The sequence below is a fragment of the Lacerta agilis genome, chromosome 3, assembly GCF_009819535.1.
Source record: "Lacerta agilis isolate rLacAgi1 chromosome 3, rLacAgi1.pri, whole genome shotgun sequence".
Lineage (NCBI taxonomy): Eukaryota > Metazoa > Chordata > Lepidosauria > Squamata > Lacertidae > Lacerta > Lacerta agilis.
The window spans coordinates 92,176,522-92,203,266 of NC_046314.1; the positions used below are offsets into that span (position 1 = coordinate 92,176,522).

General features: G+C 39.4%; 1 protein-coding gene across 1 annotated transcript in view; it reads left to right on the forward strand.

Annotated features, from left to right (window-relative positions):
- ESRRG (estrogen related receptor gamma) overlaps positions 1-26,745 on the forward strand; it is a 194,941-nt gene that overhangs the window by 56,745 nt on the left and 111,451 nt on the right. Inside the window, 1 exon segment of the mRNA XM_033144774.1 lies at positions 5,702-5,818. Coding sequence (XP_033000665.1) covers positions 5,702-5,818 — 117 coding nt within the window.

Sequence of the window (26,745 nt, forward strand, 5' to 3'; positions counted from 1 at the left end):
GGAGCAATGTATTTCCTGTTCAAGTGCTAGTAAAGTCTGACAATTGCACAGAGCATGGAGGAAACTGGTTTTTCTTGCTTCCACACATTCATGTATGACATGCCATCTTGCAGTGAGCACCCTCAGACTATGCACCTGCTATTTAAGGAAGAGTGCAATCCCATCCAGAATACGATTCCTAATTTGTAGATCCAGATGCCACCTACCCACAGTGTCACAACTCAAGCGTCATCAACTCAAGTTTGCCTCCCCTTCTTTGATTTTGTGTGTGTCCAGCTTTTAATAGGGACTAATTTTAATTTTAATAGGGACGCGGGTGGTGCTGTGAGTTAAACCATTGAGCCTAGGACTTGCCAATCAGAAGGTCGGCCGTTCGAATCCCCACGACGGGGTGAGCTGCCGTTGCTCAGTCCCAGCTCCTGCCCGCCTAGCAGTTCAAAAGCATGTCAAAAGTGCAAGTAGATCAATAGGTACCGCTCCGGTGGGAAGGTAAATGGTGTTTCTGTGCGCTGCCCTGGTTCGCCAGAAGCGGCTTTGTCATGCTGGCCACATGACCCGGAAGCTTTACGCCGGCTCCCTCAGCCAGTAACGCGAGATGAGCGCCGCAACCCCAGAGTCGGACATGACTGGACCTAATGGTCAGGGGTCCCTTTACCTTTACCTAATTTCATTTGTAGAACCAAAAATTATTTTCCTTTGTCCCTCTTAAGAAAATAAAACCATTGCTTGAAATTCCACAAAAACACTAAAAAGAAACATTCCTGGGTATGTGGAGCAAGAACAGAAACTCTAATCTGACACAGATCTCACTGCATTTTCACAACACAGGGCTTTGTCCTAGTGAATATATATTTTATTTTAAGATGTAACACTACATTATTCACATCTTAAGTGCCCAACTGTAAAAGTCCATTGTGCCACTGAAAGGAAGATACAAATTGTGCCCTGGCACTTCGGGCACTCTGTTATTCTCTGTCAGCTAGATGCAGGAGTATAAAATTGTCAGTGAAAAAATTATATCGCCTCCAAACTAATTGTACAAAAGACTTTTTAAAATAAGTAAGCAAAGTGCAGGGCTCTCTGAAAGTCAGCCAGAAGATATTATAAACTGCTCTATCATTCTTGTCAAGTCTAGTAAAAGCCTTAAGCTGCCCAGCTGATTTTGTTCCTTGTGTAAAGTAGGTTCATTCAAGTTTGCACCATGTACAGGTTTGCCCTCATTTAGTGTGTCTAGTTACTGAAATATTTACTTTTATTTATGTCATAAAATTTATATAATGTTGATTGCAAAAAACCCACCTCAAAGTAGTTTACAAGAAGAATAAAACAATGAAATTATCAGTAAAAAAAAAAACCAGTTAGAAGCAGCTATTTAAAATGTTCAAAAATTAATTAAAATCAACAGTAAGCTAAAAACTAGATTAAAGCACATGCCAACATTCTACATATTTGGATAGATTTGTCCAGACAGAAACATTAGTAGGTGCCAAAAAGAGTGTATTGTTCTTCTTGACAGCCTGTAACATTTGTATACATCTTAGTCTACATATATATGGAGAGAAAACTTTTAGGCAAATTTTCTGGAGGTTCTTCAAAAACATTTTGATGTCTCTATAGCAGGGCTGATTAACTTGTGAGCCTCCAGATACTTGTCTGATTACCAGCTATCCTCAGCCGCGGCCAGTGTAACCAGTAGCTGGGGATGATGGGTGTTATAGCCTAACAAAAATCCTGAGGACCACAGGTTAGCCATCCTTGTTCTACAGTTTGTAATAAACGAAAGAAGAACAAGACAATAAAAGAAACCTTAGATATTCAGGGTACAAGAAATTTGAACTCTTATTTAAATCTATGTAATAGTGTAATGGATGCATGGAACGGCACAATTTTAGTGTAACGTTCTTTTTCATTTTTAAGACAAGTACTAAAAATGAAATAGGACTTTCAAGGGCATTTTATTTGTGCAAGCATGGACCTATGTTACCAGATAATCAGTGTGGTGTAGTGGTTAAGAGTGGTAGACTCGAAATCTGGTGAACCGGGTTCGCGTCTCCGCTCCTCCACATGCAGCTGCTGGGTGACCTTGGGCTAGTCACACTTCTCTGAAGTCTCTCAGCCCCACTCACCTCACAGAGTGTTTGTTGTGGGGGAGGAAGGGAAAGGAGAATGTTAGCTGCTTTGAGACTCCTTCGGGTAGTGAAAAGCGGAATATCAAATCCAAACTCTTCTTCTTCTACTACTTCCACATCTATGAAACAATGGGTCCTTGATCCATGCTTAAAGCTTTTAAAAACTGGTCATATTTGGAAAATGTTGGAAAACTTGGACTAGTGGTTCTGTATAGATCAACAGAACCACATATTTAAGAATGCATTCATCATGCTAGTTTTATTTTACCCCTGTTTGGAAGGATCAGTTTTCTATAGTGACATTGTGGTAGCAATTCATATTTATTAAATTCTAAATGTATATATTACTTACTTGGACAAAAGACCTCCAAGCTGTTTTCAACAGCCAGCCTAAAATATTCATCTAAGACACCAGTTAGAAAACTAAAAACATTGATCTGTTCCCGCCCCCGCCCCTGCCCCCCCCCGCAGTTCCCTAGAAGTCCAGAACACAGGCCACTGTGGGTTGAGGAGACATATATATATATATATATATATATATATATATATATATATATATATAATAGCAAAACTGGGATCCACATGGGTTGACAAAACAGAAATGTAAGTGAGAATTGCACTATGTGAAATGGTTATATTATTCCAGAAAATGGGGAATGGAGCCTAGCCCATCATGTGGCTTTGGGCCAAGCATCAACACAAATAGAAATACCACTTACATCCTAGTCAAATATGAAGTTAGTTTCTTCTACCTGATACCAATACATAACCACATCCATGCATCTTCTGGCTCAGGGAAGTTTAGGAAATTACTGGCACCTGATATTCAGCTGGAACTTCAGGCTGCATCTAACCTTTTATGCAATGTTCATTGTTGCTACCACCTGTTGATATACATCGAAGCAGTTGAATTTCTAACTGGGCACTTCTTGATTTTCCTGTGCCTGTAATGCGAATGTAAAATATATGTTGCTTAGAACAGATGTTTAATTTAAAAATAGCTCTGTGGCACTATTTATTCTTCATTAGCAACAGTTGCACATGCACACAATAGAGAGAAGTTCAAAGGCGCATTTTGTTGTTGTGTGAAAATGTGCTTAGACAGTATCACATGCCAAAATAGGCAAAGCAGGATTGTTCCTGGCTTGAAAAGAAATGGCTACACTCACCCTATGTAAACACACTCTGTTAATGACTGGCTTTTCATATTAACCTAGAGCCAAACTAGATATGACATCAAGCATACCTTTATCAACCATGCCAAGGTTTTTACAAGAATTAATATGAAGTGTTAACCTGATCATGGCAGGGTAGGAAAGGATTAAATCCCCCCTCTCTGCATGTTGTAGTTCCAATGAAAACCATATTTAGCTTGGTCCTTTCAATATATGTTAGATTATATGCTCGGGATTGTGGGTGTTTGATTTCATCTTGACTCAGGCATGCTATTAAGCTGCACAGTAACCCAAATGTATGTGCAGAGTTTCAAGTGATGGAACCACGAAATCTATCGGAGGCAGAAAAAAACAGTGAAGTTCATATTTGGGGAAAGGAAAGCTTTGCCCCACATGTTAGATTGCTGAAAGGGCGGGGGAGTATATTCCACATTATATAGGAACCTTAACATGTTTTCTCTGAAGTATACCCTATTGATTTCGATGGATTTAATGTTCAAGGAAGTAGATTTAGAATTACAGCCTTGCTTTAATTTCCAGTGTACCTTTCAGTTACAATGTATGTGAAAAGTGTGTTTCCCCCGCCCTCCAAATAACCACAGGATCCAACAGTGTGGTGGTGGTGGGGCTACGTGTATCAAGATAGGAGAAGCTTTTCATCCCTTCATCCTCTTCTGGCACCACCCATGCAAATTCATTGAATTGTGCTCCTCCAGGAGCTGTGTTTTCCACTTCTATAATGGATTTGGCTGACTTACACAGACCAGATAAGATGGTGCAAAAGATTTCAATTCCCAGCCCCACCCCAATATATGTTGAGTTAAAATACTAATTTAGTGCACTTCTTCTGCTGAGCATTTAAATTTTACGGCATGTGGGGCTCTCTTATCACAAATATATAACTATTTTGCAGCATCAGTGGCATGCATAGTATTATTCTTTGTTGAGTTAGCAGTTGCAAAGCATTTGAATCTTTGTACAATCCTGCAATCCGCTAATGTGATATTTAATGAGGAGACATCAGTCTGGAGAAAGGTAGTCAATATAAATCAGTGTTTACAAAGTGTGATTAACTCTGAAATATTTCATCACTGCTGTGGTCCCAGGCAGACTCTATGCTAATTACGAGAATCTGTGCATGTTTCAGGGGACTTCCGTGGACTCTGAGTGCAGCAAACATGGAGCAGCAAAATTGCAATTATGCCTGGACTGTCTCTGATGACAATTTATGCATTTGGTGTGATGACCTCCCACTTCCCAAGAGAGCAATAAACAGAATGCATTTTCATTAAGATACTAATGCACTTAATCACAGGGGGAAAGGGTTAGAAAGTAACAAAATACCTTTAAAGCGAGATGGGGCAGCACTGATGAGGAGAGACGTTTTTATTCTTCCCCTGAAGTACTAACATCACAAACAGCATCATTCTGAGTGTAACTGTGAATATCAGGTTATGTACAAATACAGCAAGCAGCTGAGCTCATACTACAAATATTACATTGGGTAAGTTAAGAAAAAGAGCCCTGCTAGATCCATCAAACCTAGTACTGTACAGTGGTACCTCAGGTTACATATGCTTCAGGTTACATACACTTCAGGTTACATACGCTTCAGGTTACATACTCCTCTAACCCAGAAATAACGCTTCAGGTTAAGAACTTTGCTTCAGGTTAAGAACAGAAATCGTGCTCTGGTGGCGCAGCGGCAGCAGGAGGCCCCATTAGCTAAAGTGGTGCTTCAGGTTAAGAACAGTTTCAGGTTAAGAACGGACCTCTGGAACGAATTAAGTACGTAACCAGAAGTACCACTGTATCTGTTTCCTATACTGGCCTATGTGATGCCTCCATGAAACAGAGCATTATTTTGTTTAACTCTGTTATTATTTATTCATGTTGTTGTTGCGGTGGTGGTCCCCCCCCCCCTCATGGAACACTCTCCAGTGAGGCCTGCTTGGCACCAACTCTTATTATATCTTTGGTTGTAAGTTGCTTTGAGAATATATATATATATATATATATATATATATATATATATATATATATATATTCCTAGTTAAAGCCATTCTCTTCTCACAAGCATTTGATGTAATATGATGAACTGAATGCTATGGCTTATATGATGTGGTTGCTTCTTTCAGAAGCTGCTAATATTAATATTTTCGGAGGTCAGTTTGGTTTTGGTTGTGTTAATTATTCATGCCTGGTTTTTTATATATATTATGCTTTAAATCTGCTCTAAGTCATCTAGAGATTGGTGTTAGGGGAATAAAAAAAACCAAGTACACTTTTAGCAATAAAGACACCTTTTTGGCACTATCTATGCTTCTATGACAAGAACTTGATCGCTAATAATCCTCAATGGTTTCCTCTCTTTTTTCTTCACCCTGAATGCTACAGGTAACATAGAATACAGCTGCCCAGCAACAAATGAATGTGAAATTACAAAACGCAGACGCAAGTCCTGCCAAGCCTGTCGTTTTATGAAGTGTCTAAAAGTTGGCATGCTGAAAGAAGGTAAGGTGGATTGCATCTTAAGTACTTGTTTAAATAGTTGTGAGCTGACCTGAGTGCTGCTCGGATTTCAGAAGGCCAGGAGATACATTTGCTTTTTGTAGAAATAACCAAAACAAAGCAAAGCAATTTATCTTCCCAAACAATCCTGAGAACTGCAGTCCAGTTCATACACAACAGTCAATCGGTGTGATCCTCACCAAAGGTGGGACCTACTGCTGAAAATGCTCTGGGGTTTGTTGTAATGCTACAGCAAAGTATAAATCCAGTATAAGAGAACTAGAAATTCGAAGCAGAACTAAATAGAGCCAGCACTACTTATTTCCCTCTAATACAAATACCTTCTTGAAACACTAATCGCCTAAAAGTCTGGAACGAACTGGCCAGATGGTATTCCTTAGAGGAGGAGTTCTAAAGGGCAGTGCCACTGTAGAAAAAGTCCTAGAAAAGCAATGTGCTGAATCTCCAGAAGTTGTCATGATTGTAAGGGGGAATATGTAGCAAAAGACATTCCTTTAAGCACCCAGGACGCAAACCATTTAGGCTTTTAGGATCAGAACTATCTATTCGAATTAAAATTACAGGTGTTTCACAATATAACAAAACTGTTTTCTTTTGTTTGTTGTTCTACTTTATTTTCGAGGTTTGTTTGTACTCATCTCCTATCAGAGATGCATCCAGGTCTCAGTGTGTACCATAAACTTCTGCTCTTATCCAGTGAAATCAATATTGAGCTGTCCCAATAAAGAATGCTGTGTGTTGAGCAGTTGCTTTAAGGTGCAGTTTGCAGTGAAAAATAATTTGATTTTCAGTTTAGAAAGTGAAACTCACACTTTTTACTGCACATAATCAGTTTCCCTTCAACTGCTGTTCCAGAAAGAATATGGGCTGACAGAGATGGCAGAAAAAATTAGGCCTATCACACACCTACAGACATATTCTTATTGGATTATACTTACTAAGAATAAACCTCATACTGTGTGTGGTTGCTTTGGCAGACGCTATGATCATGTGAGCCAAAGCCTGCTGCCTTTAGTCTTACTCCGGAAAAAATCCTGTCTAATTCAGTGGATTTTGCTTCACTAAGAGATACAGGATTTGCCTTTTTTATTCAGAATTGGATATGGCTTCATCTGTGTGGAACACCTAATTTGTTTCATACTACAAAATTGTATTACGAAAACCTTAATGGAAGTATTAGATGAACATGAAAAACATACTTGAATATGAGTTCTTTTCAAACAGACTGCACTGTTCAGCATACTTGGCCAGCTGGAATAGAAAACCATTGTTAGGGCTGACTCACAATACCATTTAGCGTGATGCTATTGTTTTTGCCACCATGTAGTGAAATGATTTTAAATTAACCAAAGTTCCCCATGACATCCAAACACAGGAACTGTTTAAACTATGGTTAGTGTGAGCAATCCATAATATGAAAGCACAGTTTGATTCTGGGGAACTGTGGTTGGTTTAAAATTAAAAGCGGAAGTCTTTATCTCCTTTTCCCAGTGTGAAAAAAGAGAAGAATGGAAAGTGGAGAAAGCGTACCCCAGCTCATTCTCATAACAGGAAACCGTACTTTCCCATTACATCTGAATTGAGACAATGTCTTTCTGAAAGTAAATAAAAATGAAAGAATTAGTCATAATCTTTAGAAAAACCAAGTACTCGAGGGTTGTTGTCACACTTTCCATTTGCTACCAGTAGCATTAAAAATCAGAAAAATCAATTCTGAAGGCAAACTTTTCTGCATTTGCACATTATGAGATAATTGGCCTTTTTTCAAGCATGTGTTTGATATATCAATGTTATGCTCATGAGAAATGCTAGAAGTTAAGAACAGACTAGAGACCAAGGCTGTGTATCACATCAGGTTGAGAACATGCAGCGGTGCCCACCTTTGCTAACGTGACCGTACTATGATTCTTAGGGGCCAATTTCAGAGGCTAACAGGAGGTGTCACCCTTTTTCACTCCTTGGCTGCACTGTTCAGTCTGCTCAGGTTGTGGTGGTGCTTGTGTATATCTCAAGACACATCACACAGCTCAATGTGTTTTTGACACTATTCTTTTTCACTACTACTAGAATGCTGATGTGTGGATTTTTATTTAAGATCTGTGAAATAGACGTTTATCATTTCTATAAAAATGTTGGTTACACTGGAGTTACACAGGATTGACACTGTGTCTCCAATGTGTTTTTAATGTATGGACCAAAGATTTTTATCCCATGCAGCATGTCAGATATCATGCTGGATGAAATCTATTCAAAGGTAAACCTCCTCAATTCAATTACCAGTAAGTAATAAAATTTACTGTTACATCCGCCACATTGGCTGCATCAGTTGTTACAAGCTGATGGCACAGTGTGACTAAAAACTGACAGCCTAAATCTATTTACTTTTAAAAATAAGAAAGAAAATAAATTAACTACAATACCTGAAATAAAATCAAATTTCAGCAGCTTTGATGGAAACCTCTCTCTTCTTGAACTTACTTGAGAACAACATTCGCTGTGCTTCTTATGTAAACTTTTGCACTAAAGCAATTGGGAATTAGTCATAACAGAAAAAGAGCCTTGGTGAACTGGACCAAAGCCAACGCACTGCTTTCCATGCCCAGCGAGATACCACTTTGAAATGCCATATACTGTACTTGTGAAGCACTTTTGACCTTTCCATGATAAAATTCCCACTGCAGAATGAAGCCATATGTGTGAGAGTACCTCAAAGGATCATCCTACCATGCAGCACCTCTCTTGTGGTTGCCAACATGCTACCTAATCCAGTTGAAGGTTTTACTTCTGGCTTTTAAGATTATTTGGAATAATGCCTTCTTTCATATGAACCTGCTCATTTATTAAGATATTTGATAGTTCCATGGCCTGCTTTGGTCTATCTAGCGATAACCACCTTCTAAAAATGGCACCTATAGTATGGAACAGTCTCCTCCCACCAGAGAGCCTGCAAGCATCTTCAGTGATGTATTTTTGCAGGGAATTAGTAACTTTTTTTTTTGTTCACCCAAGACTTTACTGGACCTTAATTCTTCCATGCAGTGATTCTTTGTTTATTTATGCATTTAGTTTACTACTTTGTGGTATATAATAAGATAATTGGGCGGCTCCCAATCGAATATTAAAAACACAATATAGCATTAAACATTAAAAACTTCCCTAAACAGGGCTACCTTAAAATTTCTTTTAAAAGTAGGATAGTTGCTTATTTCCTTGACATCTCATGGGAGGGCGTTCCACAGAGCTGGCGCCACTACCAAGAAGGCCCTCTGCCTAGTTCCCTGTAACCTCACTTCTCGAAGTGAGGGAACCGCCAGAAGGCCCTCGGCGCTGGATTTCATTTATTAAATGTGTATTTTGGTGTGGTTGACTGTATAGTTGTCCATTGCTTTGATACATAATGTGAAAAGTGGTGTATAAGTCTTTTAATAAATAAACTATAGAAATAGACATTGCTTATAGATATAGCTTCAAGTGGAAACCACAACTAACTGTTGAAATGAGGAGTGTTCCTATTAAGGGTGCCAGCCAGCCATATCACCTTCCAGGATACTTCATTCAGTTCCATTTCTCCACCACCACCTGTTAGTTTCCTTGTAGCAGTCAGCTAGCATTCTGTGGCCACCGAGCATGCTCAGTTCTCATTTGACTGTTTGAGGGTTCTTCCCTTCCTTGGTTTGTTTTTCTAAAGGATTTTTCTTCTCCTGCAAACCTTGGGGTTTCCTCAGACTTACTGTGTTGGTGATGCCATTTTGGCTATGCAAGGATCAACATTTGGAGAATGAGTTTGATAGTGGTAAGATATAAGCCAATATACATGTCCAACGCAAAATCACACTCTTTTATCTCACACTTTATCTCTAAGGTGTTTGGAGGGGGGAGAGATATTTATTTATTCAGTTATGTATTTTTCCAAACCAGTCCTGTGGGTTCTCTAGGTGGTAAACGATGAAACAATAAAATACAGCAATAAAATGCAACCGCTGAAATCTAAACACTGAGCACAGCAAGCAGACACCAGCCTATACAGCTAAATAAAAGCATACAAATATTATTACCAACCCCAGACAGAAAATGTCTTGTGGGCAAAAGAGTCCTCACCAACTACCTAACATAGCCCGAAAATACTGGCTACTTGGAGCTCCTTAAGAAATTATGATGTTTGCCCCTCCAGGGTTTCTGTAATCTATTCTGACAACTCTATTTGACAGAGTGCTCAGCAGAAACAAGAGGCAAAAGGTTGAAGGGGAGGGGCAGAGGAACAAAAGAAGAGAAAAAACAATGACACGATATTTGTATTAAGAGTCATCAACTTCAGTGTCTATATACAAATGAGGGAGTAACCTGTAGTTATTGGGACATAACAGGTGTTTGCTTTGCATCTCAGAACACTTTTCCTTCTAGAGGGAGTCTGTTTCGTTATTTAATGAATGTGTGTGCTGCCCTTCAACCAATTGGTTCCCAGCATAATTAACAATATAAATATTAATATGCAAGCAGGCTCCTGGGGGGGGAGGTCCACAAATGACACACCACCCCTCAAAATATCCTCCCTCCAGATGCCACCACCTCATCTTGGAACCTCTTTGGCAGACCTCAACACATGGGAACCATCTTGTACCACATAGTATAGTATTTAGAGAATCAGGCTGGGTATATTTTTCTAAAAAGGCTTTCTTAGCCTGCTGTTGCTATGGTCTGCTCATTTACACATTATTATTTTTTACTGGCAGTAATGACCAAGATATTTCCTGTGTATTAGTGCCTATGCATCTACAGTTGCTATCTTTAATTACTTATGCTCTGCTGTCATTTGAAAGTCTTGAGATCTCTCTTAGTGGCTGGCCAGACTCATTTGTTATCTGAGGAACTGATGCATGTTCACTAATTGGATGGTATACCATAAGTTCATTTGATAATCAATCAGCACTGAGACAGGAGAGAAATAGCTTTGTTTTTGTTTATTCCTCAGAGTTCCTTGTAAGTCAACATCAAGCACTCTGTAGCTGATTAAAACATACAGGGTAACAATATGCAGGCTTTGCCATTTAGTTCTAAATTGAACATGAGATTTTCAGGTAGTGTAAATATGGGCAACACTATTAATTCAGTAGCTACGTAACACATTATTATTTTTAGTAACACCAACAAAACTATAATATGATGCACAGTACTTGCCTTACTCCAGTAATAGACGTTACCTTGTAATAGATATTTTCCCAAGGTGAGTATTGGGTGGGTGAGCACAGCTATGGGTGCAACAGCACTGAATATTGCTATGTAACATGAGAGTTCCATGATTGGAATTCGTCACATGGCTACAAGTTTTTGAATGACTGGGATAAGGGCTGTAGCTCAGTGGTACAGAGCATGTTTTGCATGCAGAGGTTTCTAGGTTCAGTCCCTGGCATCTCCTGACTGAAACTAGTCAGTGCAGACCAGGGATGGGAAACCTGTAGCCCTCAAGTTGTTGTTGGACTACATCTCCCATCATCCCTGACCATTGACTATGCTGGTTTCGACTGATGGGACTTGGAGTTGAACAATATTTGGAGTGCCACAGACTTCTTATCGTTGATGTAGACAATACTGAGCTTGATGAACTTGTGGTCTGGTATTGTATAATCAAGCTTCCTATGCTCCTAGGTATTCTGAACTGATATAAGGTACATTTCACACACAAAAAGGGAGGGAGGCTAATTCTTTGCCCCTGATTTCTGTTCCCATCTAGTTGAGTTCAAGAAAACATGCAGGATTAACAGCTTAAACCCAGAAGGGTTCTCTACCATAACTATAATAGGAGCATTGTGTGTGTGCTTCAGATTACTCAGTATGTGGGGAGTTGGTTAAGACTCCCTGTGTCATGGTCTCAGTTCAAATTCTGACTTAAAAAATAATAATCTACATATGTATGTTCATATGTGTTTATTTAAGCCCTGAGCTACTGGTGAAATACCTAAACCTCCATAAAAAGGTTCAGCACCATGTATTCAGTCAGCTATAAGCAAATGCATGCATAGAATGTGTTACAAAAGAATGTAGACAGTCATGCTCCCAAACACCATACGCATAAGCAACCTAAGACTTTGTAAATAAAAATGTGTTATCACCTTCTACGTTTTGAAGTCATGCTGTGGGTGGGGTGGGTGGGGGGAGAAACTTATTTAATAGCATTCTTCATAGCAAGCTCTCCTTCACAAAGAACCCGTGCATAATAGATTGCCAAGGTAAATTTCTTTCACAGTCTAATACTCTGCCAAGTTGAAAACAGAAGTGATTGTGTGAGGAAAAGGTAACTATTGCCTTCAGAAACTAGAAAGAAGAAAAAGCAAATGCTTTTAACGATATTCAAGCAAAAAATATTTCTAAATGGATAGGTAAAAGAAATGAATTTACCTCAGTGGTATTTCTTGCCTTCTCTCCTGTAATAAAATACTTAAGCAGCACTTGAATGTAAAAAATTAAGCAACAATACACTTTCTATTTAGGTATATTCTTAAGCAATTCTGACTTTCCAACTGCTCTTAAGGGATTTTATTTCAAGCACAGGTTACTGGATACATGAATACTGGATTTTAATTCACCCACAGTTTGATCTGAATTCCTTTGAAACAACAGAAACTACTCACTGAACTACAGGTGGCCATGTTGTCACCTCTTAACAAGACTGTCAACTGGAAAAGACCGATAACAGATAAGAGAATGCATAGGCAGGTTGCTGGCAACCTTGCTGCACAATAGATTGTGCAATGAGTTTCTGCTAACATAACTGTTGTGTTGGATTTCTCTGTTCCACAACATTAAAACTCACCTGTCCGCTTGCGCTAGCAAACAGAGAATGTTGGATACAGCCCTGTGGCTCCAGAGCTTCTTGTGGAATATCCCTAGAATGTCTCCTCTTCGTCCCTTCCAGCATCAGAGTTCTGATGTTGGAGAGGAACTGGCTATAGATCTTTCAGCACCACCAAGAGAGTCATCTGACACTCTTATCTTTCTCTCCAAGGGTGGATATCTGTCTCCACCTTTAGTGAGGGAGATCTAATGCATCCAGTGGCCTCTGGGATGCTCCCTCGTAATTAGGATTACAGCCTATATATATATAATCGTTTTTTAAAAAGTGGCGATCCATCTAGAGATGCCAAGGATTAAACCTGGAACCCTCTGAATGGAAAGCTGAGGTTTTAGCACTGAACTACAGCTGTTCCCCAATGATCAGTTTTCCTTTTGGAATTAGGAATTGTAATTTCTGTGGGTTCAAAAGTCTTCCTGTGCTACATAACCGAAGTCCATCACTTCTTATCAACCATAGTATGTCTTGTGAACATTGTCTTTTTCATATACCGTATGCAGTTCCCAGGCTAAAATAAAAATTTGCATTTTTTTACTTACAAGGAAAATATTGTTTCTCTATTTTAAAATATTCACCAGTTTTAACCCAAGGGAGAAAATGGGTGAACTTTTACTTATGTACCAGAAATAGTGACAGTCATGTAAGTGATAACTGAGGGGGGAGTCAGAGACATGCCCACAGGATGTAGGATTGGGTTTGATGTGACATCTTTCCCCATTATCCCTCAGACAAATAGCTGCCTTTTGCCCTTTCTCCTTGGCACCAAAGCACGTTTGTTTCAAAATGCCTCAGTTTAACTTAATGCTCATCTGTGCTCTATCTGGGAACAGGCTACTTGTGTAAATAATTTCCCAGTTTTATTTTTGCCTCTTACTCTCTTCCGTTCATCTGCTGTACAAAGCAAATAGGATTGACACTCCATGTTCATAAGATATTGAATTAGCTTGGCACAAAAAGATGTAGTGTTCTAACACTTTAAAAAAAGCTACACAGCAGGAGGTCAGGTTTGGTTTTCTTTTTTTCCTTTTTTGAACTGTAATGGAAAAATCCCAGGTGTGGAACTGCCCAGCCTCAACCATTCCCCAAGTTTAAAATGCAATGAAGGCAACAAAGTTTGGTACAGATTTTTTTTTTCTTTTTCTCTTCTCTGAAGGGTCCTGCCAGAGTAATATTAAACCGCTGGCACCAAGCAGTATTCACATAATGCTTGAACAGGCAAACCTTTGTGGTCTTGGCACCAAACCTGCTGGAAGTTTAAGAACTCCGCATGACCCCCTCAATCAATCAAAGCAGACAGGGTATCAAGAAACACTAAAATTACAAGCTGTAAATATCACATGTGTGATCTCATGGAGCTGTCCCTCAGATATTCTCTGTGTATTAAGCTCTGCCTTGCTATAGAAACGGTTCCAAGCAACATTTCATTGGGCTAGTCAGAAACCAAGCCACACCTCTCCAGTTGAGCCAATGATATCCTTTCAGTCAGCTGCTTGGCGTTTCTGCCAGTCTGCAGCATCTGTCATTTTCCACCGTCTGGGACACTCTTTGTCTGAGCCAGATTATGATTTTATTTGCAGTCTGCAGCATGACTACCATGGTCAGGAACTTACCATCTTAAATATGAGATAAGTGAAGAACAATAAGTATCCCACTCAGTGCACTCACAGCAGTCTGTAATTAGTGCTGATAGTTTCTTTTTCGGGCAGATATACAAAACGGAGCGTGCCTAATAAGTGATGAAAAGTAAGAGCTGAGAAAATCCAATTTGAAATCTGATTGCCTTAGCTTAAAAAATGCTTTAATGCTCTTATTGGTCATTATAAAGGGCAGGCTGGCATGGTTTAAGCACAGAAAACATGCATCTGTGGCTGTATATTTTATACCAAACTCTTCTGCCTAAATGAAAATAAAAATTACTGGATTTATCAAGTCCTATGTACTTGATAAATCCAGTAATTTTTATTTTCATTTAGGCATAAGAGTTTGGTATAAAATATACAGTCTGTTGGCTGTACCTAGTCCTCTCTAATGTAATGCTATTGCATGTTTTGTGTACATCCTAACTGTTGGGTGTGGACTTATTTTCATTTTCAATCTGCCGTGGATTTATTTGCATTTGTACTTGCATGAAGTTTACATTTTATACAAGCAGAGCAGAACCCATTCACTACATACTCCTCAGATATCAGAGATGAAATATTCCCAAAGTCTGAGTTTAGCACTAGTAAGTTGAAAGATTGCTTATGGATATAGGGACAAAGTGTTTGAAAGATGGCCTAGTTTCTATGAAATTATAATCAGTGTGTGGCTATTTAGATGTGATTTTTTTTAAAACAAAAAAATCTATGTTGTTTGTGACTCTTCCTAATCAGTTATGAAGGTGTAATGAAATTTAAACAAACAACAACCCTCATTTGTTATCAGTTTGACTTAGAGTAAAACCCCATACAGTGCCCAGGAACAGGGAAGGTGGTAGAGAGGTGGAGGCATGGGGATATGGGAATTGGAAAGGGCCTGGGGTGCTTAACTGTAAGCTGGATCAAGAAAGCAGCAGGAAGCTGAGGAACAAGTTATACAAGCCTGAAGAATAAGAGGACTTGCTGGCAGAGACTGAAACTCATATACCAATACAAAATAACTAGCTAAATATTTGGCTGTAATCTATCTATATGGGCTGAAGGCACATGAGGTTGTCATTTTGCTGAAGCTAAGCAGGACTAGTTTGGGTCAATGCCTGGATGGGTGCCCATATGGAAACCATAAACCATGCAGGTGAAACTCAAAAAATTAGAATATCGTGGAAAGGTTCATTTCTTTCAGTAATTCAACTTAAAAGGTGAAACTAATATATTAGATAAACTCAAGACATGCAAAGCGAGATATGTCAAGCCTTTATTTGTTATAATTGTGATGATTGTACAGCTGATGAGAAGCATTAACAATCTCAGCTTTGGGATTTTCATCAGCTGTATGCCATAATCATCACAATTATAACAAACAAAGGCTTGACATATCTCGCTTTGCATGTCATTAGTCTATCTCATATATTAAACGCCAGTAGCTAATGAAAACAGTTGCTTACAATATTCTAATTTTTCGAGTTTCACCTGTATGTACACTACCCTGTGTAGAAGAAAGGGGGATATTAATGTAAAAAAGGAAGAAAAAAAGAAATAGGTAAATGTCTCATAATTAAGGCCTCAGAAGTCGTCACAGTAACTTTCACATGTTGGCATTTGTATTTGAGTTTTTGAATCAATGTGGAAGTGAAAGTGGTGGAGTCCATAAAAGACAGAGTGTTCTCAATTTTGAGATGAAACACCCCAATATTCTGGAGCTGGTCTTTTAAAAAATAATAACCTATTTATTCATAAGAACTCTTTATATGGCTGTTCTATAGTAGAAGTTACTTGGGTGACTGAGGCCCCATCTGTGCTATACTTTTAAAGCAGAATTATACTACTTTAAACAGTCATGGCTCCCACTCCGCCTGAATCCTGGGAACTATAGTTTAAAGGTGCTGAGTATTGTTGGGTGATCCCTGTTCCCCTCAGAGAACTACAGTTTGCAGAAAAGGGGATTGCTTATGTTAAACCACTCTTGGAATTGTAGCTCTGAGAATATGTGGGCTGTGGAAGAGGAAGTTGTGGCTGTTCTGCATGTTGTCTGAAGCTGAATTTTTGGTTTAGTGCTCTCCAGACACCTCTCCTTTCCAGAAGCCCACACTTTCTTGTATGATTACATTTTCTCTTTCACACTAAGCCATGGTGTTGCATGTGACTAAGGGCATTTGAGACAAACAAACAAAAATGCAGCGAAACTGGTAACAAAGATGATGGAGTTTACAGGCATGCATTATGTAAAGCATTCAGTGAAATTTTTGTTTGGGTGGTCATGCTCTCTTGGAATAACCCATCAGAAACCGCTGACTGTTTAACCCAGCAGCTTTTCTTACTCTATTAATGTTTCCTTATCTTTTGTCAGTTCCATGAGTTGTTGACCATAGTGTTATTTTTTCTACAAAGGTAAGAAGGATCTTACACTTTGATCTGAAAAGCGTCTCAGTATGATCTCCTTTATCAAGGAGTTCCTCTGCTAGTAATCCCCAGAATTCATCTGGAGGATTGCCACTAAGTTTGATAAATCTCTGGAAGGCCAGGTAATTTTCCTATCTCATATACTGTGTGCTACTTCTGGGTCTGATTCTGACCTTGCCAGAAAACACAGATGGCCTATGAAATGGAGAAAATATCATAGTAGTAACTCTCTAATAGTTTCTGATTAAATCTGAAAGAGAAAGCATTTTTTAAAGTCAGAATAATTGAGGCCTTGAATGGGAATGAAAGAAATTCTGTATTTAAAAAAAATAAAATTATTTGTATATCACTTTTATTTCACAGAAATGTCAATTAAAATCAGTGGTAAACTAAAAACAGATTAAAACAAACATCAGCATTGCACATGTTGGAAGTTATCTCATAGTTATATACCCTTCAACATTTCTCCGATGAAAATGGGGACATCCCATTCCATAATGATAATTTTACTATTTATACCCCACACATCTTACTGGGTTGCCCCAGCCACTCTGGGCAGCTTCCAACATATATAAAAACATAATAAAACATTAAACCTTAAAAAATTTCCCTATACAGGATTGCCTTCAGACAGCTCGGGGGTTGGATAACTCCACACTCTCCAACATTTCTCAAATGAAAATAGGGGTATCCTAAGGAAGAGTGGGACATTCTGGAATCAAATCAGTAACCAGGATGGCTTCTCTAAATCAGGGACGTCCCTGGAAAATAGGGACACTTGGAGGGTCTGTAGTTATAATATCCCATATTATAGACACATCCTTTCAATTTACATCATACGCACCCAAGAAAGTTCACTGAAGAGCTGTGAATATGATTATTTCACTTCATCCAAGGAAGCTTTCTTTCGTTTTTTAACACTTGAATTGCACCCCAAACATTCCCCAGGTTGTTGGTTTTTTGAAGACCAATAAGCCATTTGGCTACAAACAGAAGCTGAAGTATCTTTAAGTCTAGCACAAGCAGGGATTGGATGCTTGTGGTCCTCCAAGCCTTGTTGGACTACAACTTCCATAGCCCCTCACCATTTGCCATGCTGGTTGGGGCGGATGTTGGAGCCCAACAACATCTGGCTGGGCACAGGTTTACCATCCCTTATGAGGTTGGTGTATGTTTAAGGGGGGGGGAGGAGTGTTCAATACACGCTAAGTGCTTGTTGTTCAGTGGGATAGAGTTGCATAGCTTTTTGGCCTTTGAGCTATAGAATGCTGATGAGCAATCATTTCATATAAGAATACTTTCTCTGGGCAATCTATTATTCCTATTCCTGTTGGGGAAAGCTCCCCCCCCCTTTCTATCCACTCACTCGGGGCAGTATGGCTCCCCTCTCTTTGTAGCATCATACTTTTTATTAGCTGACCCTGTTTCCTCCAGAACATCACTTTGATGACGTCAAATCTTATCTGGATAGTTGAGATGTTTCAGCAACATCTTATCTCTAATTAAAATACCAGTACTTGTTGTGAAGGGTTCTTAAGTACAGCTACCTAATGAAGTTAGAAAGTGCATTTGGATGCAGACTGTGAAACTTCTGCTGCTGGGGTTATTCTCGTGGGAGAATTGTGCAGTCAAAAGACATTCTGAATTGCTATCTATCCTCTTTTGTTGCTTTTTATTTCTTTAATTTCCTGCCCTTTTTAAAAAAAATGCTGGTCAGGTGGAATAAATGTCCCCCACCCTTGCCACCTTCTGCCTCCTCTACTTTCTTGCATGGCTCGGACTGACACGTGCCTGGCAAAGTGGCTTCTTGGGAATTTGAAAGTATTTGAATGTGTTATATGATTAAAGTCCTCCTGTCCAGTTTGATAGTTAGTCTGAATATTACTTGTCCAGTTTCAGAGTATTTCAGAGTGCTTATTTGTTTCATTCATTTATTTGTTTAGAAACTGTATATTCTGCTCTATCAGTTTAGGTCTCAGGGTGGCTAAAAGTCTTTAAATCTTTAAAACAATTATAGAACAGTTTATGAGACAAAGATAGCAGCAGCAGCAACCACCACCACCACCACCACGTAGTTAAAACAAATGTTCAACAACAGAAAAGCTAAGAAGCACAGGCTATTCTGAAATCAACTATGTGATATTTTTTAAAGACTGGAACACACACACACACACACACACACATGCACATACATACATACACAAACAAAGACATATTCACTTGGTGGTAGGACAAAAGTATAGCTGCCTTATAGGTTTTCAGGTTAAAACATTTTGCAGAGAGGTGCCACCACCAAAAAGGCATTTCCCCGGATTTCTAAACACCTAACCTTAGAAGGCAGGGGAACAGACCAGAACTCCCTTACTCCTTCTGACAAAATAGTTTTTCAAGCAGACTTTTTTTAAGACTGCAAAAGCAGGCCTTTTACCCTATTTGATTGGAGAAATCATGTTGCAGATTTCCTGCAAGAGCTTTGCATATAGATACATTTATCAGAAATGCCAATAGAGACTCAGATCACTTTATAAAATAATGTTGAAAATGGAATTTCAGCTGTGAAAACCTGAGCATCATTTTGTTCTAAGAGTCTATTCTTTAAAACGATTGACAAAATTTACTTGTGATGATTGTCTCAAAGCAGACATATTTTTTCATTCAACCACATTTTCATATATTTGTGTGTGCAAAATCTACCAGATTTAAAGCTACTTCATACATACAGAGTTCATGCTCACAATCATAAGTGAAATTTGCAAAAGTGGTTATTTAGCTCAGTGTTTTTCAACCACTGTTCCGCGGCACACTAGTGTGCCACAAGATGTTGCCTGGTGTGCCGTGGGAAAAATTGAAAAATTACTTTATATATAGTCAATATAGGCATAGAGTTAAATTTTTTAACATTTTCTAATGGTGGTGTGCCTCATGATTTTTTTCATGAAACAAGTGTGCCTTTGCCCAAAAAAGGTTGAAAAACACTGATTTAGCTAATTAGATGTGCTAGAAAGCCAGTTCCCAAGCACATGTTTTGTAAACAACAACAACAACAACAATTTACGGTATTACTTATACCCCGCCCATCTGGCTGGGTTTCCCCAGCCACTCTGGGAAGCTTCCAAGAGAATATTAAAAACACAATAAAACATCAAACATTAAAAACTTCCCTAAACAGACTGTTGTACATTTGTGTTTAAAATTGTGGTTTGAGAAGTGGGCCTTATTTTATTTTTGGTGGATAAAAAAACCATGAAGCTGATTTTCCCCTTTTCAAAACTGTATATGTTTATTACAGATCAGTTGAACTAGAAGAGGTGGGGAGGAGGAGAGAAAATATTTTCCAGTAGCATATGGATAGCACTGAAAGTATATCTAATGTACATAATAATCCAAATGGCCTCTTGCTGTGATAGAATCATAGCAATAAGAGTTCAGTACTAAAGCGTTTGGTTGTACCTGAGCTGGCTGGAGCCTGCCAGCCCCTGCCAGCCCACTGAGAGCATCTGTCTTGCCACCACCTTGCTCACACTGTGTCCTCCACAGGCTCTCAGATTCTTTCGACTGTGAGCATAAATCATCCACCTGTCAGGAGATCTTGCTGCTTGGATTATGCAATGCCTGCCTTCATTTGGAGATGGCGTGAGCAGAAGATTGCTGCAAATGGTTTGCATTCATTGTAATGCCATTCTAGCATTTCCCTAGCTTTAATGAGGGATCAGGATGGTGATGACTTTGTGAGACAATAGAAGCCTCAGCCAGCCTTGCTTTGTGTATTTGTATAGCCTACTTTAGAAGTCTTTCTTTTCCATTTTTGTCCCCTCTTTCTTTTATGTGAAGACATGAATGGATTCAAAATTCAGGCAAAGAATTAAGTATTACACAAAGCCAGCTGCCCACATTGCTCTGTGTTTGCTGGTTGTGTTACTTCCCTCTAGATAATCAATGATTTATCCCCTTCCCCCTTTAAATCGGACAGTTTAATGTTGATTATCTATTCATGCTGCCTCTGGAACTGTGTAAATAGCAAGTTTGTTGCTTTCAGTTGTGCTTTGTTTAAAATTCCAGATTTGCAGTTTCCTTTGATGTGGACATACTGCAGGCAAATACGGAGAGTGACCCACATCTAAACGTCTGCAGGTGCTCTGATATGCACATGGATCTTCCAGAAAGCAGGGGTTTCCCCAGTTGCTGCAGTGTTTAGAGACAGAGCTGTGCATGCAGTAGATAGGCACCTGCAGAGCATTGTAGTAAATAGGAAAGCCCCTTTGTACATGAGAAGTATACAGTGGACGCTCAGGTTGTGAACGTGATCCGTGCGGGAGGTACGTTCGCAACCCGCAGCGTTCACAACCTGTGCTGCTGCGTCTGCACATGCGTGCGGCACAATTTGGCACTTCTGTGCATGCGCAAAGCGCGATTTAGTGCTTCTGCGCATGCGTGAGCGCTGAAACCTGGAAGTAACCCATTCTGTTATTTCCGGGTTCGGTGTGGTTCGCAACCCGAAATCACGCCACCTGGAGCGGCCATAACCCGAGGTATGATTGTATATGCTCAGTTGTGCACTGTTGTGTGCTTGGGGATCTCTGCTTCGAAGCTTCCAAAATTTTATTTTTAACTTACTTTTCATTTATGCCCCTCTGTGTTTCAAAACACAAGTATGTTTTTAATTAAACAACAGTTAACATTTAAAATAGCAAACTAATATAAATTTCACATATATGCACTACCCACTTTCTGTAAAGAGAGCCAATAAACTGGTTCAGAATTACACTGTTTTGTGGATCATGCAATTTACAAAGAAGTGAAGTATTTGCTCAGGATAATATGTAGTTTATTGTGCTCCAAATATCTTTAAAATGGATCATCTCAGCCAATGGGATGTAATCAGGTTTTTGAGATACGGGGAAAGTAGACTTTTCTAAATCTGAAATACCTTATTTTTTTGTCTGGGATGGCAAATGGCTAACTTGTTCCCTATGATGTTTTGTGTTGCATCTCTTATTGAAAAGTAAGTAGTCTCTCTAAACTTGACTAGTATATATAATTATAGAACTGTAGAGTCGAAGAGACCCTGGGGATCTTTCAATCCAGCCCAACCCTCTGCAGTGCAGGAATAAGCAGCTTTCTCGTATGGGGATTGAACCTGCAAGCTTGGTGTTACCAGCACCATGCTGTAACCAATAGGACTCAGTGTTCCACAGTGACCTGTTCCTTGTCCCAACAACACAAGGATTCAACATTCAAGTTAGAAACACTACAGGCCATCACTGAGCAAATATAATACTATTAAAATACATATTCATATTTTGGTCCTTTTTAAGAAGAAGAAATACATGCACGTTGACCTTATGACACAAAGTAGGGGATTGCTTTGTTGCTACTCTTAGGGATAACCAAACTGGAATTTGGAAACCATACAATTACAGTGAAGCTTTTCCTCTTTCCTTCATGCTGCTGGCAGGGGCGCCGACTTGCCTCTCTCATTGAGGGGGCTTGGCCACGTGACGGGTCATGTGACACCGCCCGGTGTGCACAGGACACGTGGAGGGCGATCTTTGCACTTTCTTGTCCCAGCCGCTGCTTGGCTCCTGAGCTGCTGGGCAGATGCTGGGACAAGCAAAGCAAAGATCTCGCTCATCCCAGCCACCACCTGGCTCCTGGTTGGAGTCTGGGGTGCGCGAAGGACTCCCACCGGTACATGGGGTGGCGGCCCCCCTCAGTATTGGAGCACTGCCCCCTGCCCCAAAAGCCCCCTCTGCCCTCTATATAAGGTGGCTGCTGTCCACCTTATAGAACAGAAGCAAACAGTTGGGGGAGGGGAAGAAAAATAGAGAAATGGATGGGGATAGGCAATAGAAGTGTAATCTGTAAAATGTTGAGGTTTTGAAGGGAACATAGCTCCAGCAACTCTAAAATGCAGCACCTGCACCAAAATCTGGATTGCTCAAACTAGATGGATTCAGAAGGGTGGGGGTGGAGTGGAATGATAATCTTTTTGAGTACAGAGCAGGCCAAGGTTCACCTTTCCAAAGGTTCCTCTGGTTCCTGGATGAAAGAGGCAATTACTAGGACTCTGAAGATCTGGACAGACTGCTGAATGTGACAAAGTTGATGGAGTGGTCCATTGAGGGGAAGAGTTTGTGTCTAAGCCCATGATTCAAGTGTGGAGTTGGTCTCCCTGAGGAAACAATGAGAATTCTGGGTATGTGGCGTAACTGCTGTTTTCAACCCAGTTTTGTATTTGAGCTGTGGATAACTCCTCTATTGTTTATGCATTCCTTTGCATGTAGAAGGTGCTTGTTGCCTCTTGTTAGTCGCTGCCTATTTCTGTGGGCAGTACTGGTCTTAATGGATCTTAGCTCTGACCAGGCATAAGGCATCTAACCTAGAAATTAAATTGTTGGGTTGGGCAGAGAAGGAAAATAAAAGGGAAAGGGAGTGCTCCAAAGGCTGATACAAAGGAGATGTATAGGATATTAAGAGGCTTGAGAAGTGACAGTAGTCAGTCTATGTTGGATAGGAGGAATGGAGGAACTGTGGTGGTCAGTGTGTAACACCATTGTTGAGGGGAAAGAAGTAAATTTAGAGGAGGGTTGGGGCTCATAGTCCCATGCACATTTTTTCAGGCACCCCACACATTTGACCTTATTACAGACTTCCTAGTAAGTGCATACAAAATTCAGTAAATTTAAAACTTTAAAATCAGGAATATTATGAACATGGTTTTCCTAGCACCATGAAACTTTTCTATTTAAGAAATAACACACACAGTTTACCTTGTGGTAGTCAGTGATTTGCTTAATTAACATTGACACTTCTTGCTCAAAAATTTAATGTGACTATACAAAAACAAAAATTAATGCAGCTGAGTTTCATCTTGTACATGTTGCCTCCTGGTCAAACATACAACTCTTAGGAACAAAAAAATTGTTTTTCTATTTTCCTCTTTATCACATTTTCTGGTTGGTTGATACATACATTCCTTTACATGTAAATCCTACATGTTTGCTCTGGAGTAGGTTCCACTGAAATAAATGGAACTTACTTCTTGGTATATGTGTATAGGACAGCAGCCTTATATAGGTATATAATGGTTATGAGCGTGTTCTTGATTATTATTTCCACAAGTCCAGCTGAAACCAACTATTGCTATAGCAAAGACAAACTCTTTCTATGCCCATACAAATATGTATTGGCATTTAAAAAAAAAGTTACACCGAGAACTGAGGAAATCTTGTAAATTGTCACCCTTGATTTATTTCCCCTTTGTAATGACAGTCCTGGCCAGTCCTGATCATTGCACCAATGCACCGAGTGTCCCAGAACGATCTAAAAACCTTTCACAGATGGTCAGTGATATTGGCAGCAGCTAGACCGTGGACTGTATTGTACCATGGTCTATACACCAGACATGAATCTTGACTTTACAGTGAAAAATGCTGCATATCTATAATGCCTATCTTTCCTTCCTTCTCAAGGGGATGAAATCTGTGCAGCATTGTGTTACTTAAAAAGGACAACACCAAAGAAAGGATAATTTTAATAGGAAAACAGTAAAGACTCTGACAAAAGAAATATGTAGACAGTGCTGTTTGTGCTTTGAGCTTTGTTTGCTTTTGATAACAAGCTAGCCTCCCATACCATTTTTGTCCTTCTTCATTGTTGCATTATCCCAGTTTTAGATAAAGATTTTAGAAGATTACCCTTGAGACACTACCCCCCCCCCACTTTTAATTTTGATTTATCAGTACATTTCAGGGGGGGAACTATTTTAAAAATCAGGAGAATTTGGCCATGCATAAAGGCAACACAACACTGGCATAATCAGATGGCAGGGAAATCTCAATGTTCTATCTATGAAGAAATTAGATTTATCATCATCAGGAAAAAAAAAAACATTCTCCTTTCATTTTCTGAAAGGTGCTTTTTGACAGACCCTTTGCAGTGGACGTCATGCTCACAAAACATGCTGTCACGGGGCTATTTGAATATGGTGACAGGCTCATTATCATGTTGCAGACAAGTGACAACACCACAGACTAGAAACGGACAGGCTTGCCAATCAGCTGTTGAAAGGATTGCTGTTGAAATAGGGCTTTTTTGTTACAAGAACATTTGTACAAATTGACTACATTAATTCTTTTTTTATTATACATGCACACACTGTAGTTAGCGGGTCTGTCACTTTTTTGCGTTATAAATCGCTGTTTTTGAAGGGTTTTTGGTGAAACAAAAAAATTGGACATATGATATGGGGAGGAGTATTCTATGCAGGAATTACGTTGTGGAAATAATTTGTATATCTGGAAAAAGTGCTGTTGGGATATACCTTAAGGGGAAAACAAGTTTACAGCGCTGCAGTTTTTGTAATTTATAGAAAAATGTCAAGGAACTAATCTGCTGAAGCATCTTAAAAACTAGGAACAAAACATTATAAAATTTGCAGTCTCATTTATATAATGATGTTGAAAGGATAAGGCTGCAATTTTATGCAGATTTTATTGCAAGTAATGCCTGTTGAATCCTATAGAACTTCCTTGTGAGTAGACATAGTTAGGATTGCATCTTTATTCATGGTAGCAGGCAGTTAAACAAGACTCTGGCTGCAATTTTCTGCAGCCTAAGTCTTGTCTAAATACATCGTTGAACTCAGAAGTGCTTTTGAATAATCATGTATCAGAGTGACTTGCAGGTATTGCAAGTTCTAGCCTTTGCTAATTTAATGCAATGTTGTTTTTCTTATTCCAAAATGTTCTAGCTTTAGATGAATGAGTGTCTCCTAATTCACTGTGCTACCAGATTTGTAGCTTCTTCCGTCTGTCTGCCAATAGGTTTTTTATACTGGTGTGCTAATGATGGGATATATCTGAGTGTGGTGGGTATAGTATCAATGTATATGTGAAGCTGGGGTTGATTGCTGCTGTGAGCATCACTTTTCACTTATCTGTATTCCCATTTTCGTAAGAATCTTGCTACCTTTTCATTTTTGTAAAGCAGAACCTTTTTTTTAAAAAAAGTCACAAAGTATTAAGGCTGCATTACGCATAGGATAAATGACTATCCTGTTTCTCAGAGATATCAGTCCAAATGATTGATAAGCAGCAGGATTTTCTGTCTTTGGAACTTTCTCTTGGTTCATTTATTGAGAACAAATGCACCGCCATGAAGCTGAACTTCCTAATGTATAATGGGAGTTTGCCCTGGCATCCACTCCCCTCCTTTCTTTCTTTTTTTTAAAAAAAGGTTAGTCAGACTATGACAGGAAGGCGCTTGCAGGTACTTTTGAAGTTGTTCATAAGAAGATGTACTGAAATATAATGCCTTTTCTTTTGAAGCCACTCATTTAGTGGCTCTCGGTGTCTCATGTGAAGCGGTGTAGCATTAGCTGTTATGATCTGAAGTACTATGCTACAGAGCCAGCCCTGGCTATTCCCTGTGCTCTGTGCTAGAAGCTTGAGTGTTAGCATTCCTGCTACTAACATTTGGGCAGCATTATAGAATCAAAGAAACATCTAATTGTAGAGTTGAAATGGACTTCCCAAGGTCATCTAGTCCAATCCCCTGCAATGCAGGAATCCCAACTAGATCATACATGACAGATAGCCATCCAACCTCTGCTTAAAAACCTCCAAGGAAGGAGAGACCACCATGTCTCACGGGAGAAAGATGTTGAACACCTCTTACCATTAGAAAGTTCATCCTGATGTTTAATTGGAATCTCCTTTCTTGCAACTTGAATTCATTGGTTCAGATCCTATCATCTGGAGCAGGAGAAGGCAAGTTTGCTCCATCCTCCATGTGACAGCCTTTTAGATATCTGAAGGTGGTTACTTACCATATTTCCTCTCTGTCTCCTCTTTACTAGGTTAAATATACTCAATTTCCTCAACCGTTTCTCAAAAACCTTGGCTTCCAGACCCTTGATCATCTTGGGTGCCCTCCTCTGCACACGTTGCAATATGTCAATATCCTTATTAAATTGTGGTCCCCAAAACTGGACATAGGACTTCACCAAGGCAGAATAGAGTGGT